The 15,027-nt window shown below is 46.3% G+C and overlaps 1 protein-coding gene across 2 annotated transcripts in view; it reads left to right on the top strand.

Moving 5' to 3' along the window:
* The window catches only part of Spg21 (SPG21 abhydrolase domain containing, maspardin), a 33,157-nt gene extending 20,273 nt beyond the window's left edge, over positions 1–12,884 (top strand). For both annotated transcript variants that reach the window (XM_036191649.1, XM_036191648.1), the window contains 4 exons: positions 2,891–2,999; positions 6,148–6,255; positions 9,661–9,801; positions 12,222–12,884. In XM_036191649.1, the coding sequence (XP_036047542.1) occupies positions 2,891–2,999; positions 6,148–6,255; positions 9,661–9,801; positions 12,222–12,338 (475 nt within the window). In that variant the 3' untranslated portion in view covers positions 12,339–12,884. The remainder of the gene's footprint in view (positions 1–2,890; positions 3,000–6,147; positions 6,256–9,660; positions 9,802–12,221) is intronic.
* The last annotated feature ends 2,143 nt before the right edge of the window (positions 12,885–15,027 follow it).

Genomic DNA, 15,027 nt, shown 5'->3' on the forward strand with positions numbered 1-15,027 from the left:
TCTTGATCCTCCCAAGTGCTGGGATTATAGGTGTGGACCACCATATGAGTTTACGAAGTCCTGGGTATTGAACCCAGGCATTTGCATGATAGGCAAGCACTCTACCAGCCGAGCCAATATCCCACTCCGTTCTTAATATCACGCTCATGCACATGGTCTGGTGCATGCTGAGGCAAGATGATCACAAGTTTGAGAACAGCCGGGGCTTGTATGTACATGGTGAGACCCTGTATGAAAACGAAAGCGGCCATGCTCGCCTTTCCCACGTGTTGTGACCACCTCGTGGTCAGCACTGATGTCCTCTAGGGACTGGAGTAGATGGGTGTTTGGAGCTTTGTTGTAGCTCCTGAGTCCCATTGAGTCTCTTGTTTGGGAACCCCTTCTCCCCCTTGCTAAAGCTAAATAGGGGAATGCCTCCTTTGGAGATGGGCTCTATCAAGGCAGCCACTGGGGGCTACTTGGCTGGAGCTGGTGTGCCCCCTGCCAGCCTTGTCAATCACTGTCTCTGTTCATCTCCCGGTAACAGCATGCACAGTTGATGCATTGCAGACAGAGGTGAATTATTCCTTGGAAGGAAGTCTTTCTGTAGGGAAGATTGTTGTTCTATCAGTTAAGCAAGCCTGATGTGGTCAAGTGTCCAGGACCCAGAGACCTCCACAGGCACTGTCAGGGAGGTGTCTCCTGGCTGGGTTTGTTTGTTTTAGTTTTCCTTCACAAACTTTGTTACTTTCTGGGTTCTCTGATGTTTCCTTACCTTTCTTATACCATTTAGAGCAATCCAACCATTCTACTTTAGGACAAAAATTTTATTTTTCCAAACAAATCCTTTCTTAGAAAAGACATTTTTAACTTTCCTCACCACACCTCAAAATATCTCTTCACACTTACACTTTATATTTCTCTCTTCCATGTGTACTAGTTCCTTTCCTGCCTCGATTCCTTCCTTAAAATATGTATCTTCAGGCCATGTGTGGTGGTGCATGTCTTTAATCCCAGCACTCTGGAGGAAGTGAATTCAAGGCCAGCCTGGGCTATGTATTACAGCAAGTTCCAATCCAGCCAGGGCTGTCTAGTGAGACCCAGTCTCAAATGTTACAGAATCTCCAAATTTAAACAAGATTTTTCTCAGTAAAATATATTTTATGGTTTTGTTTTTTCATCAAAAATGCAGCTTAATTTCTTTTTGTAGTATTTGCTTACTGGATTACATGTTCATTCCAGTCTCAACTCTCAGAGACGTACTTTTGGGTGGCAGTCAAGAATGAAGCAATCCTAAACTGTTTCTTTACAGTTTGGGGAGACTTGTTTACTAACAGACCCAGATGGAGTTCTCACCCAGTGTTGCTAAGATTCACGATCTATAGGTCACCGCTGAAATGTACCTGTCATGTAAACAAGACCTCTAGGTGAATGATCAGTTCTGTTCTGTTTAAGCATTCACGTGTCTGTAAACCAACTAAAGGAATTTCTGTGTGATTTTCTTTAGTCCTCTCCCTGTGCTCCCCTGGAGGGCTTCAAACTCTTGTTCTTCCTGTGCCTTCTCCAGAGTGCTGAGATCTGAGCATGTGTCCCCACACTCCACTTTCTCAGGGGATTGCACCATGTCGCTATGCCACCTAACTTGTGCATAAGGGTAAATACGTAAATGCAGCTTATGAAGACTTGATTGGGGTCACAGTTCTGAAGGTTGGGAAGACTCACTGTGTAGCCCAGATCTTCCTGTTCATGATCACTGGCATGACAGTCATGTGCCACCATGCTTGGCTTAAAATCTGTCCCAACAGACGTCTTCCTTTTTAAAGAAAGGGGAAAAAAGGATGTACACAGATGAACTAATTCACAGTGGAAACCTAAGTCCAGGGCTGCTCCCTTTTCCAGACAGGGTGCCTGCTCAGTGCTTCCCAGCATGCACAGGGCCTAGACTGGATCCCAGCATGGGGAGGAGGGGGGAGATAAATAGTCAAGCCTGCTGTCACAACACTCAGATGGTCAGGGCAGGGGGAGCACAAGTTCAAGGCCAGCCTGGGCTACATAGCAAGATGCTGTCTGGGCCAAGGACAGCACAAAGGGTGTGTCCTCGGCTTGAAGAGCGGAAAGTGGTCGGGGTGGGTGGGAGCTTACAAGGTTATCGGGACATTGCTGAGTGGTTCTTCCAAGAGGAAGCTCGGCTTTCAGTAAGCATCAGGAGACGGCCTGGACCTTTGGGAAGTGGTTCAGCACAGGTTCAGAGGAATTAGTGTTTACCCATGGGGACGCCCAGCATTTGAAATTCATGGACTACTTACCAATTAAAAGTCACATATAGAAGGTGGGCAAGATGGCTCAGCAGATGAAGATCGTTGCCACTAAGCCTTTCCAAACCCGAGTTCAGTTCTGGAGCCCACATGGTAGAAAAAGAGAACTGACTCCCACAGGCTCTCTTCTGACCTCCACATGTGCACTGTGGATGCACACATACAGGTAAATGTAACGACAGGGTTTCTCTGTGTAGACCAGGCTGGCCTTGGACGCACAGAGATCCACCTGCAGATGCTTCCCGAGTGCTGGGATTAAAGGCGTGCGCCACCACTGCCTGGCCAGGAATATTTCTCCTAATGCTGAATTTTCTGAATAGCCACTGGAAATGAGGCCAGTTAGAAGAAAACAAACTTGTCATCAGAATGCTCTCGTGCTGAGGTATTTTGCAGTATTGCTGAGTCCTGAGTTGAAGTGCAGCTCTTGGGAGCTTTGGGGTAACCATAGGAGCTGATTGTGGGCTTTCTGAAGGCAGTCCAGCTTTCCTCAGGATTCCAGACATCTGGCCATGACGGAGCTTCCGTGCTGAAGATGACTCACCGTTTATGTGTAGACTTCAGTGTTGGTCACCAGCCTCTGTATTTTTTTTTTCCAGCTTTTGGCTGATGCCAGCATTTATGCTCAAGAAAATAGTTCTTGGGAACTTTGCCTCTGGCCCAGTGGACCCGATGATGGCTGATGCCATTGACTTCATGGTGGACAGGGTAAGGATCAAGATACTGCTGGAGACTTTGTACTGGGAGTTTTTGTGCACAGGTGAAAGGAGGTCCATCTATCTCTGGGTATGTAGAGGAGGTCTCTGTTAAACAGTCCTCTGTTAATACTTCCAAACAGACCCCACTGCTGAGGAGGGCTTAGCTCCGTCAGGGGAGGCAGAGGCAGGCAGATCACTGTGAGTTCCAGGACAGCCAGGCTTTAGAGTGAGACCTTATTTGGTTTTATAATGTACAGCAATAGTAAAATACTATAAATTCTTTAAAAACTAGAAGGTTTCTTAAGGTTTACTGTATGCATTAAGGACATAGATCATTTAACCTGATGCAGCATTGCCTAATGTGTACATATATTGGGATGGTGCCCATTCATATGTACATTGTTTATTACATTGTTTATTAACTAGTTTAAAATTTAAGGGCCAGGTGATGGCACACACTTTAATCCCAGCACTCGTTTGAGGCCAGCCTGGTCTACAGAGTGAGTTCCAGGACACCAGGTCTACACAGAGAAACCCTATCTCAAAAAACCAAATAAATAACTCAATAAACTTAATAACAAATAAATAACTCAATGAACTCAAGTCCAAGTAGATCAAAGACCTCAACATAAATCCAGTTACACTAAACTTTATAGAAGAGAAAGTAGGAAGTACTCTTGAACGCATTGGCACAGGAGATCACTTCCTAAATATAACACCAGCAGCACAGACACTGAGCACAACAATTAATAAATGGGACCTCTTGAAACTGAGAAGCTTTTGCAGGGAAAAGACACGGTCAATAAGACAAAAAGACAGTGTACAGAATGGGAAAAGACCTTCACCAACCCCACATCTGACAGAGGACTGATCTCCAAAGTATATAAAGAATTCAAGAAACTAGACATCAAAATACTGAACAATCCAATTAAAAATGGGCTAAAGAGCTAAACAGAGAATTCTCAAAAGAAGAATCACAAATGGCTGAAAGACATTTAAAGAAATGCTCAACATCCTTAGTCATCAGAGAAATGCAAATCAAAATGACTCTGAGATACCACCCTACACCTGTCAGAATAGCTATGATCAAAACCACTAATGACAGTCAATGTTGGAGAGGATGTGGAGCAAAGGGAACACTCCGCCACTGTTGGTGGGAATGCAAACTTGTACAACCACTGTGGAAATCAGTACGGTGGTTTCTTGGAAAATTGGGAACTGATCTATCTCAAGACCGAGCCATACCACTCCTGAGCATATACCCAAGGAATGCTCAGTCATACCACAAAGATACATGCTCAACTATGTTCATAGCAGCATTATTCATAATAGCCAGAACCTGGAAACAACCAAGATGCCTGTCAACTGAAGAATGGATTAAGAAAATATGGTACTGGGCAGTGGTGGCACATGCCTTTAATCCCAGCACTCGCAAGGCAGAGGCAGGTGGATCTTTGCGAGTTCAAGGCCAGCCTGGTCTACCAAGCAAGATCCAGGAAAGGCGCAAAGCTACACAGAGAATCCCTGTCTCAAAAAACCAAAAAAAGAAGAAAAAAATAAAAGGTACGTATACACAATGGAGTACTACTCAGCAGAGAAAAACAATGACAGCATGAAATTTGCAGGCAAATGGATGAAACTAGAAAAGATCATCCTGAGTTAGGTAATTCAAACCCAGAAGGACATGGTATGTACTCACTCATAAGTGGATTCTAGATATAAAGCAAAGAACAATCAGACTGCAACCCACACAGGGAGGTTTTATATATAGAGAGCGAGCATAGGGGACCCTAGGATGACTGTGGCTCATAATAAGATCTTGTTTTACTCAATTACTGAGCAAGCCTCAATGAAACATTTCACTATTAAGAATTTATACTGTATCAAGCTGATAATAGAAAAATAAATTAATTAAAAAAATAAAAAGAAGAGAAAAATTTGAACTACTAAGAAGTTCAGGGTTAGAGAAATGGCTCCGTGGCTGGGAGCATTTGCCGCTCTTCTAGAAGTGAGTTCGGTCCCCAGCACCCACCTTTGGCGGTAACTCCAGCTCTAGAGGCTCCAGCACCTCTGGTTGCTGAGGGCATCTTCTCTCATGCGTACATGCCCCCTCACTGCTACACATGTTGTCTGTGTCATCTATAAAAACAAATCTTAAGGTTAGAGGCTGGAGAGATGGTTAAGAGCGTGTACTGCCCTTCCAGAAGATTCGGGTTGTGTTCCCAGCACCCATGTCAAGGAGCTCACAGCCACCAGAAACTCCAGCTCCAGGGGATCCAACACGCTCAGCTGGCCTCACAGGCACCTGCACACATACAGTTTAAACATAAAATTAAAGTTTTCAGCCTGACTACGGTAATTATGCCTGTCCTCTCAGCACTGGGCCGAGGCAGAATGGTCTCCATTCAAGGCCAGCTTGGATAATATAGCAAGACTGTCGCCAAAAACAAAAGCTCCCAAGACCACACTGGAACGCATCTGCAATTCTTGGGCATCCGAGAATCTAGCTCCTTTGGGGTGGGGAGACATTGCCTTGTTTTGTTTTGTCCCCCCCCCCACACCCAAGACAGGGTTCTCTGTAGCCCTGGTTGGCCTCAAACTTAGCGATCTGCCTGCTTCTACCTCCCAAGTGCTAGGATTAAAGACATGCCCACCAACTCTGGCTAAATTTTGTTGTCTCTTAAGATGAGGTATCTTGTGACCTCAGACTTCACCTCCTGAGTGCTGGGTTGCAGGGGTGTGCTGCCATGGCCGGCTAGAATCTGCTTTCACTTGACTTCCTTCCGTACCACCCAGGCCGGGCTGATAAATGAGTCTGCAAGCTGGCGTTCCAGGACCAAGGTGCAGGAGAGCCTTACATGTTATTTGTCACTGTTGAGGTGCACAATTAGTGTGCTGTGTCCTTAGGCACCTGTGTTAAGCAGTGGTACAGGGTGAAGCCAGAGGAAGAGCACATTCCAGTTATAGAACCTGACTTAGGTGCCACAGTAGGAAAAGGCCCTCAAGCCCCAGATCAGTCTCTCAGAGACATTGTGTTTTCTCATGGGTGGCTTTCCCCATACACATTGCCAACATCCGAAGCACAGATGTCATCTGTGGGCCTACTGTGAGCATAAAAACAAAACTACCCCAGCTGTTACCTGTATTTCTTCCTGCAGCTGGAGAGTCTGGGTCAGAGTGAACTTGCTTCAAGACTAACTCTCAATTGTCAAAATTCTTACGTGGAACCACATAAAATTCGGGACATCCCTGTGACCATCATGGATGTAAGTTTCTTTTGAAGTAATAGTAGGTGCTTGCCAAGACGTAATTATTTTGTGATGTTAACCATGCTTTTTTTCTGCAAACATACCTTGGCTTTCTCAATGACAAAGTAATCTACTGTTCATCCTGGATTTTTCCTCATAAGAGCAACAGCATTGTGCTGGGCGTGCTAGTGAATACCCGTGACCCCAGCACTGGAGAGACAGAGGCAGGGAGATACTCAGGGTGGAGACAACCTGGTTTACATAGCAAGCTCTAGGCCAGCCAACGGTACGTAGTGACACTGTCTCAACTCTCCCGCCACCAAAAGTAAAATAGAATAAAGTAAAAAAGATAGCTAGCTAGATAGATAGATATAGACAGACAGACAGGCCAACCGGCCGGCCAGAGAGATGATGGCTTGCAGGTAAGAGCACTGACTGCTCTTGCAGAGGACCCGTGTTTGTTTCCTAGCACCTACATGGTGGCTCACAACCATCTGTAACTCCAGTTCCACAGGCTCTGATGCCTTCCTCCAGCTTCCTCAGATACCAGGCATGTATGTGGTGCAGACATTCGTGCAGGCTAAATAAGACCTATAAAGACAAATTTCAATAAGCCTAGTGATCTTTTCCCACTTTGGGAGGATTGCTTTAAGGTCTGTGGCCAGAACCTATGACTTTCTGGGTGCTGGGCAGTCACTCTGCCACTCAGCTACACACCCCAAGCCCTTGGGTTGGCATATTTTTACTTTACGTAGGTACTGTGTTTTAAACATTTCACATCTGGTGGCAGAGAGATTTGCCTCATAAGAGTAGAGAATTTCTGTTAGGTAGGACTGGCAAGATGGCTCCACACAGGCCCAAGAGCCTGAGTTTGAGCCTGGAACTCTTGGCCAGACAGTAGATCCCATGATCTATGTCCCAGCTGGTAACCAATTGGCTACATGTTTCTGTGAATTGGCTTGCTCTAGGTACACCATTGGTTCAAGTCTAGGCTCTTCCACTTAGCACAATGCTTTTAAGGTTGACTAGAGCGAGGCTGGAAACATGGCTCAGTGGCTAAGCACTCACTGCTTTTCTAGATCTGAAATCAATTCCCAGAGCCTATATCTGGTGGCTCCCCGCTGCCTGTAACTCCAGGGGATCTCAAACCCTCTTGTGGAGATACTGATTTCACATGCATGTACCCACATAGAGATTCACACATGTGCACATAATTAAAAATAAAAATCTGGAAAAAAATTAATTCTAGAGAGATGGCTCAGTGGTTAAGAGCGGTAGCTATTCTTGAGGACCTGAGTGTAGTTCCCAGCACCCCATGATAATTCACAAGCACTCTTTTTGTTTGTTTGTTTGTTTGTTTTTCAAGACAGGGTTTCTCTGCACAGCTTTGCACCTTCCCTGGAACTCACTCTGTAGCCCAGGCTGGACTTGAACTCATAGAGATCTACCTGCATCTGCCTCCCGAGTGCTGGGATTAAAGGCGTGCACCACCATCGCCCAGCTCACAAGCATTCTTAACTACAGATCAGAGGATCTGACATCCTCTTCTGGCCTACATGCATATGGTGCACAGACATACATTCAGGCAAAAAACCTGTTCATATCAAAATAAACATTGGAAATGATTCACTGGCCCCATAATGTATCTGAATATCATTCCTTTAGGGCTGAATGATACTGTTACATAAACTTTACATCTTGTTGATGTCTTCACCTTTCAGTGGACTTCCGACTATCATGAATGTGCCTATTAACATAAGAATAAAGAGATCTGAGTCCTTGCTTTTAAACCTTGTAATTTGGGACTGCAGAGAGAGCTCACTGGTTAAGAGTACTTACTGCTCTTATAGAGAATCCAGGTTCTGTTCCCAGCACCTACATGGTTGCTCACAACCATCCATAACTCCAGTTCCAAGAGATCCTGTGCCCTCTTCTGGCCTCCTCGGGCACTCACACATGGTGGCACACATGGAATTCAACTTCAGACTTCCTGAGGAACTGACACAATGTCTTCCAATGCTGTGTCATTTTATATTCCCCCCCAGTGGTACACAAGGGTTCTGGTTTGTTTAACATTCTGACATTTTGATTATGAGCCTAGCCTTTAATTGCTGAACCATCTCTCCAGCCCCAGAGCCTACATTTGAAAACAAAATAAAACAAAACAAAACCTAGGCGTGGTGGTACATGCTTGTAATACCAGCACTGGTGTGGTGCAAACAGGCAGGTTCCTGTGACTGACCTGCCAGTCTAGCCTGCTTAGTGAGTTCCAGGCCATTGAGAGACCCTGTCTTAAAAAACAAGCTCTTGAGAATGACACCAGAGGTTGACCTCTGGCCTCCACATACACATAAGCATGCATACATATATACACACACATATATTAAAGATATACTTAGCTTTAAAATATTTTCAAAAAATATCTTGAATGCATGCTTATATTGAGACATCGGAAAGACATCTGAAACCACATGTATTCAGCTGCCAGAGCTGCTCTTCCCAGAAAGTCTGAACTTCCTGCCTTTAGTCTCTAGTTTTTAAAAAAGAGTATTTTAGCCAGGCAGTGGTGGCACACATCTTCCCCACCCCCCCTCTGGTTTTTTCAAGATAGGGTTTCTCTGTAGCTTTGGAGGCTGACCTGGAACTCGCTTTGTAGTCCAGGTTGGCCTTGAACTAACAGAGATCCACCTGCCTCTGCCTCCCGAGTGCTGGGATTACAGGTGTGCGCCACCACCGCCCGACGGCACACACCTTTAACCCCAGCACTCGGGAAGCAGAGGCAGGTGGATCTGAGTTTGAGGCCAGCCTGGACTATAAGGCTACATCCAGGACAACCAGAGCTACACAGAAAAACCCTGTCTTGAAAACCCAAAGAAAAAATATATCTTATGCATATGGGTATTTTGCCTGCATGTATGTAAGTGTGTTGTGTAGTGCTCATGGGCCAGAAGAGGGGTCACATGCCCTGGAACTAGAGTTACAGATGGTGGTGAGCTGCTTTGTGAATCCTTGGAACCTAACTGGTGTTCTCGGGAAGAGCAGCCAGTGCTCTTAACCACCGAGCCATCTCTCCAGTCCTGAGACTTCATCTTTCTTGAAATTAGCATTTCCAGTTAATTAGTCACTATTAACATCTTGTTAATTAGCTAGAGGTGAGAGCTGCAAGAGACATGTGGCAGCAAAATCTATAGCTGGCCTTCGGTTGGAATTAGAATTTTCTTCTGGTGTGAGAATGGGGTCTTGCACACACTAGGCAAGCATTGCACCACACAGCTGTATTCCCACCTGCTGGGTTGGAGTTGGATGTGACCAGGAACAGCAGGGGGAGGTGGGCTCTGACTGCTCTGGCACTGGGGACGTGAAGGGACACTTTTGTCCTGGACTAAGAATACCATGAGGTTTCAGCCTTGTGTGTTTTCACAGGTGTTTGACCAGAGTGCATTGTCAACAGAAGCCAAGGAAGAAATGTACAAACTGTACCCTAATGCCCGGAGAGCTCACCTTAAGACAGGAGGCAATTTCCCCTACCTGTGCAGGAGTGCGGAAGTCAATCTTTATGTGCAGGTAAGTCCAGCCCGGGAGCCCTTGAGCCTCAGAGACCCCCAAGGTGACTCTCCCCAACAGCCCCTCTCTAGATTAGCAGCCTGCACCCGCACACTGTGGTGGTGGCCCTTGGTGTGATGTGACCTTGCCTCCTGGAGACAGGGAATTCAGCCACAGCATGACACCACATCTAAATGGGAACAGTGAGTCTCAGAAAATGACTTGATTATGCACTAATGGCAAAAATAAAAACACCACTTCATTCTCTCGAGAGATTGCTAGAATGGGGTGGCAAGCGACTGCCTTGATTTGGCAAGAAGCATCGGGTGCCTTCCACAGCGAGGCCTGTCTTTAGCGCTCTCATGCACTCATGGAAGTCGATTCGAAGAAGGTGGTCCTAAACCTAGAAGATACTGACGCCCAGGGGTGCTCATCATACCATTAACCACAGTAGCAGAAGACTAGAGGGACCGCACACCACTGTGGAAGGCAGGGCAAACATCCACTGATGGGGCGGCGCGATTAGGATGTGTAGGAAGGGCTGGAGAGATGGCCCTGGTTAAGAGCACTTGCTGCTCTTGCACAGGATCTGGGTTTGATTCCCAACACTGCCACACTGTATCTCACAGCCATCTCTAACTCCAGTTCCAGGAGATCCAGCACCCTCTTTGACCTCCACAGGCTCAGGCACACATATGTTTTATATATATACACACATGTGAGCAAAACACTCATAACAATTTAAAAAAGAAAAGATGTTTATGGAGGGCTGGCAAGGTGGCTCTGTTAAAGCCCTTAGCCTGTGAGGACTCTAGTTCAGATCTCCAGGACTCACATAAATGCATGGTTGCCTGCCTGAACTTCCAGCCTGGGAAGGTAGCATCTGAGGAGTCCCCAAAGCAAGCTGGCTGTCAAGACTAACCATACCAGGGCGCTGGAGGGATGGCTCAGCAGTTAAGAGCACTAACTGCTCTTCCAGAGGACCTGGGTTCTACTCCCAGCTCCCATGAGGCAGCTCACAATTGCAACTCCAGGTCCAGGGGATCCAACGCCCTCTTCTGGCCCCAAGGGAACTGCATGAATATGATGCATAGAGGTGCATGCAGGCAACTCATCTGTACACATTAAAAAGACTGGCCATTGGGGATTTAGCTCCGTGGTAGAGCGCTTGCCTAGCAAGCCCAAGGCCCTGGGTTTGATCCTCAGCTAAAAAAAAAAAAAAAAACAGAAAAAAAAAAAAAGCCAGGTGGTGGTGGCGCACACCTTTAGTCCCAGCACTTGGGAGGCAGAGCCAGGTGGATCTGTGTGAGTTCGAGGCCAGCCTGGGCTACCAAGTGAGTTCCAGGAAAAGGCGCAAAGCTACACAGAGAAACCCTGTCTCGAAAAATCAGATAGATAGATAGATAGATAGATAGATAGATAGATAGATAAAATAAATAATAAAAAGACTGGCCATATTAGAGCGCTCTGGATTTGATTGAGACTGCCTTCCTCAATGAGTAAGATGGAGAGTGATTAACCTTGGGCCTCTACACACACAAGCCACACACGTGCCCACAAAGTCTAGAGTGCATATATACACTAAAGGTCGTCTGAAGGGTGTGTGTGTGGGCGGGGGGGTGTCCATGCAAACTTGGCAAGAATGTGGAGAAGCTGCTTTAAAAAAACAAAATAATTTGGGGTCAAAGGTCCCACCAGTTCCTTGGTCAGGCACAGTGGTGCACAGTTGTACCCATAGCACTTTGAGGCTGACCTGGGACTGCCAAGGCCAGTCTGAGCTACATAGACCTGTGATCTTTTGTTTGCTGGCTTTTCTCTGCTTTTCACTCTGTATTAGTGTGAATTGTAGGAAATTTTCATGATCTCCCACCATGCTCATTAATAACGTGCTACGCCCTCTGTTCTGTAATACAGTCCTTGAAAAATGAAGGTGCTGGGCTTAGGGAGATGATGGTTCAGTTGGCAACGCTGCTTGCTATGCAAGGATAAGGACTGAGTTCAGTCCCCATAATCCAAGTTTTAAAAAAGTGGGGTGTGGAGACACAGACAGGCAGACCAGCCTAGCCTGTCAGACTCGAGGCCTTTGAGACCATCTCAGAAGACAAGGTGGAGGGCCAGTGAGATGGCTCAGCCGGTGAGAGACCTGCCACCCAGCCTGACAGCCCGAGTTCAGTACCAGGAGTCTACACGGAGGAGACAGCCCACTCCACCGGCTGTCCTAACCCCCGCACGTCTACAGAATAAGTAAAAGGTAATTCTTTAAAGAGTCCTAAGGAGTGACACTGGTGTAGACCTCTGGCCTCCACGTATACTCACAAAGAAGAGTCAGGACTGGAGATGGGGTCTCGGGTGGAGCGCTTTGCAAGCACTGCTGAAGCCTTCCATCAATGTCAGCACCAGGAGCAAGCCAACCCTAAGAACGTAATTCTGCACTTTTCCAGATACATTTGCTGCAGTTCCAGGGAACCAAATACGCCGCCATCGACCCGTCAGTGGTCAGTGCAGAGGAGCTAGAGGTGCAGAAAGGCCGCCTGGGCCTCAGCCAGGAGGAGCCGTAGATGGCGCTCGACAGGCCGCCGCGCAGCGTGGTCTTGTACAATCAGTTCAGGTTCATCGGGCACGCTGGCCCTCACTGTTTCGGAAGCAGGACTGATGGTCATCCTCATGGCGTGCATCAGCTCTTCAAGCCAGTGTGACTGGCCCCTCTCCAGGAATGTTTGGTTTTTGTTTTTGTTTTTTTAACTTTTGAATTTGAAGAACTTTTAAAGACTCCCATTTTAAGAATTGTTAAAATTTTGCTACCAAAAGTCTTCTCCACCATTGTGTGTTCATTCGAAGGCTTGGGATCATGTGGCATTTTTCTTTCTGTCTTCTTCCTGCTCTCTATGTTCCTCACTGTAAGTGCTGCACCTCCAGGTTGGAAGAGGAACACCACTTATTTTTATGCTTTCTTGGGCATAACCAGGGTGCCAAGGCCAGCAGCGTGCTGGCCACTCCCCCACAAATCCGCTACTTTGGTTTCCAGTTGAACACACCATTTTGCGTGTTAGCTGTTGTCTTTCTAGACATTATAGTCATTTGGAATAAAAATTGAATTTCAGTGAGTGGCTCTTGTGATTTGTGTTGCTGCACATCTGGGCTGCTGCACATCTGGGCTGCTGACCAGTGCCATGTGACTTTGGGGGAACTGCTCTGTCACCTTAGCGCAGATTACTGATGATACAGTGAGTTGCTGTCACCTGCTGACTGCCACTGTATGCCACATACTTTTCTTTCCATCTTTCTCACTAATGGAATTTTTTTAAAGAAGAGATAGGGTCTCATTTAGGCTAGGCTGGCCTTGAACCAAGGCTAACTTTGATCCTCCTGCCTCCTCCAACTTTCAAGTGCTGGGATTAACAAATGTCATCCTGAAAGATCACCTGACTCCTGATAGAAATGGTTTTAATACTAGAGAGAAAACAGTTTAATAAACTGTCTCCACGTATTGATTCACCTTAAAAAATTCCCAACCTGTGGCTGGGCGATGGTAGTGCACGCCTTTAATCGCAGTACTCAGGAGGCAGAGGCGGGCAGATCTCTGTGATTTGAGGCCAGTCTGGGCTACAGAGTGAGTTCTAGGACAGGCACCAAAACCACACAGAGAAACCCTGTCTCAAAAACAAAAACAAAACAACAACAACAAAAAAATCCAATCTGTGGCTAGCCTTACTTATCTCCCCTCACTTTTCTGCACATTCCTACCCTAGATTACTATAAAGCCTTTTCTGATACCATATAATTTCTATGTGTACTTTCAAGAGATAAAAATAGGCTGAGGGGCTGGAGAGATAGCTCAGTGGTTAAGAGCACTGGCTGCTCTTCCAGAGGACCTGGGTTCAATTCCCAGCACCCACATGGCAGCTCACAACTGTAAATCTAGTTCCAGAGGATCTGACTCACTCACAAAGACACACATGTGGGCCAAACGCCAATGCACATTAAAAAAAAAAGTTATTTGGGGGGGGCTCAGTGGGTAAAAGTACTTGTTGTACAAGCATGAGGACCTGAGTTCAGGTCCCCCAGTGCTCATGTACAATGTCAGGAGTGTCCACACAGGCCTACAGCCTCAACACTGAGTGTAGGACATCCTCTGCCCCGCTACACACACACACAGGCATGCATATGTATATACACACTGGTCACACACAGAGGTTTTTTAGATAATACAGGTTGAAATGTCTGTATATGTAAGAAATTGTATTCAAATCACATATTAGAAAGCTATAATTAACATTTTGGAAAAAATTAAGGCATGGGATATTATCTACATAAAGCTAGAAGGAATTAACACTTTAACTATAATCATAAAAAAGAAAGATCTTGGGCCAGCAAGATGGTTCAGCAGGCAAAGCCCTTGTCACACAGCCTGATGACCTGCCTTCAGTCCCTGGAGCCCGCCTGAAGGGAGGCAATGCCTGAAAGTTGTCCCCTGCCTCCCACATGTGTGACATCACATGTGCATGCCCACATTTATACACACATAATGAATAAGCTGGGGGGCAGGAGAGCTAGTTCAGCGGTTAAGAGCACTGGTTGCTCTTCCAAAAGAACTGGATTCAGTTCCCAGCACCCATCTTGGTTCACATCTGTCTGTAACTCCAGTTCCAGGAGATCTGGTACCTTCACACATATGTACGTGCAGGCAAAACACCAACGCACATTAAAAATAAAAAAGCTGGCATGGTAGCATCATCTTTAGCACAGCAGAAGCAGGCAGATATGTGACTGAGGCCTTCTAGTCTACAGAGTGAGTTCCAGACTCATGATGAGACCCCTCTCTAATAAAAAACCAAGGCTCCTGACAGGCAAGATGGCTGCTTCAAAGCAACAGGTTTACAGCTGTGTGCTGAGGTGAGTGACAGCAGGTGACCTGAAATTCACTCCACTCCCAGTCACCCACCCACAGGGTGCTGTAGCTGGGAGCCATCTTGAGAGGGAATGTACTATCTAAATTTGGACGGCACTGGAGGTCAGAAATACATGCACTTTCTCATCTGTGCATGAGACCCTATAAACTTTCCACAGCTTAGTAGGCTTAGTAGATGGCTGCCTCACAAACCAGGGTTGGCTTGGAGGAGTAATCAACACACGCTGAGAAGGCTGTGGTGGGGAGCTGGTGATGTGTGATGCAGAGCTGAGTAGAGGGCGCTGTCCATAAGAACCAGGGGATTCTGAGACTAGAGACATGACTAATCGCCTGTGGTT

Source organism: Onychomys torridus, chromosome 7 (genome assembly GCF_903995425.1).
Source record: "Onychomys torridus chromosome 7, mOncTor1.1, whole genome shotgun sequence".
Lineage (NCBI taxonomy): Eukaryota > Metazoa > Chordata > Mammalia > Rodentia > Cricetidae > Onychomys > Onychomys torridus.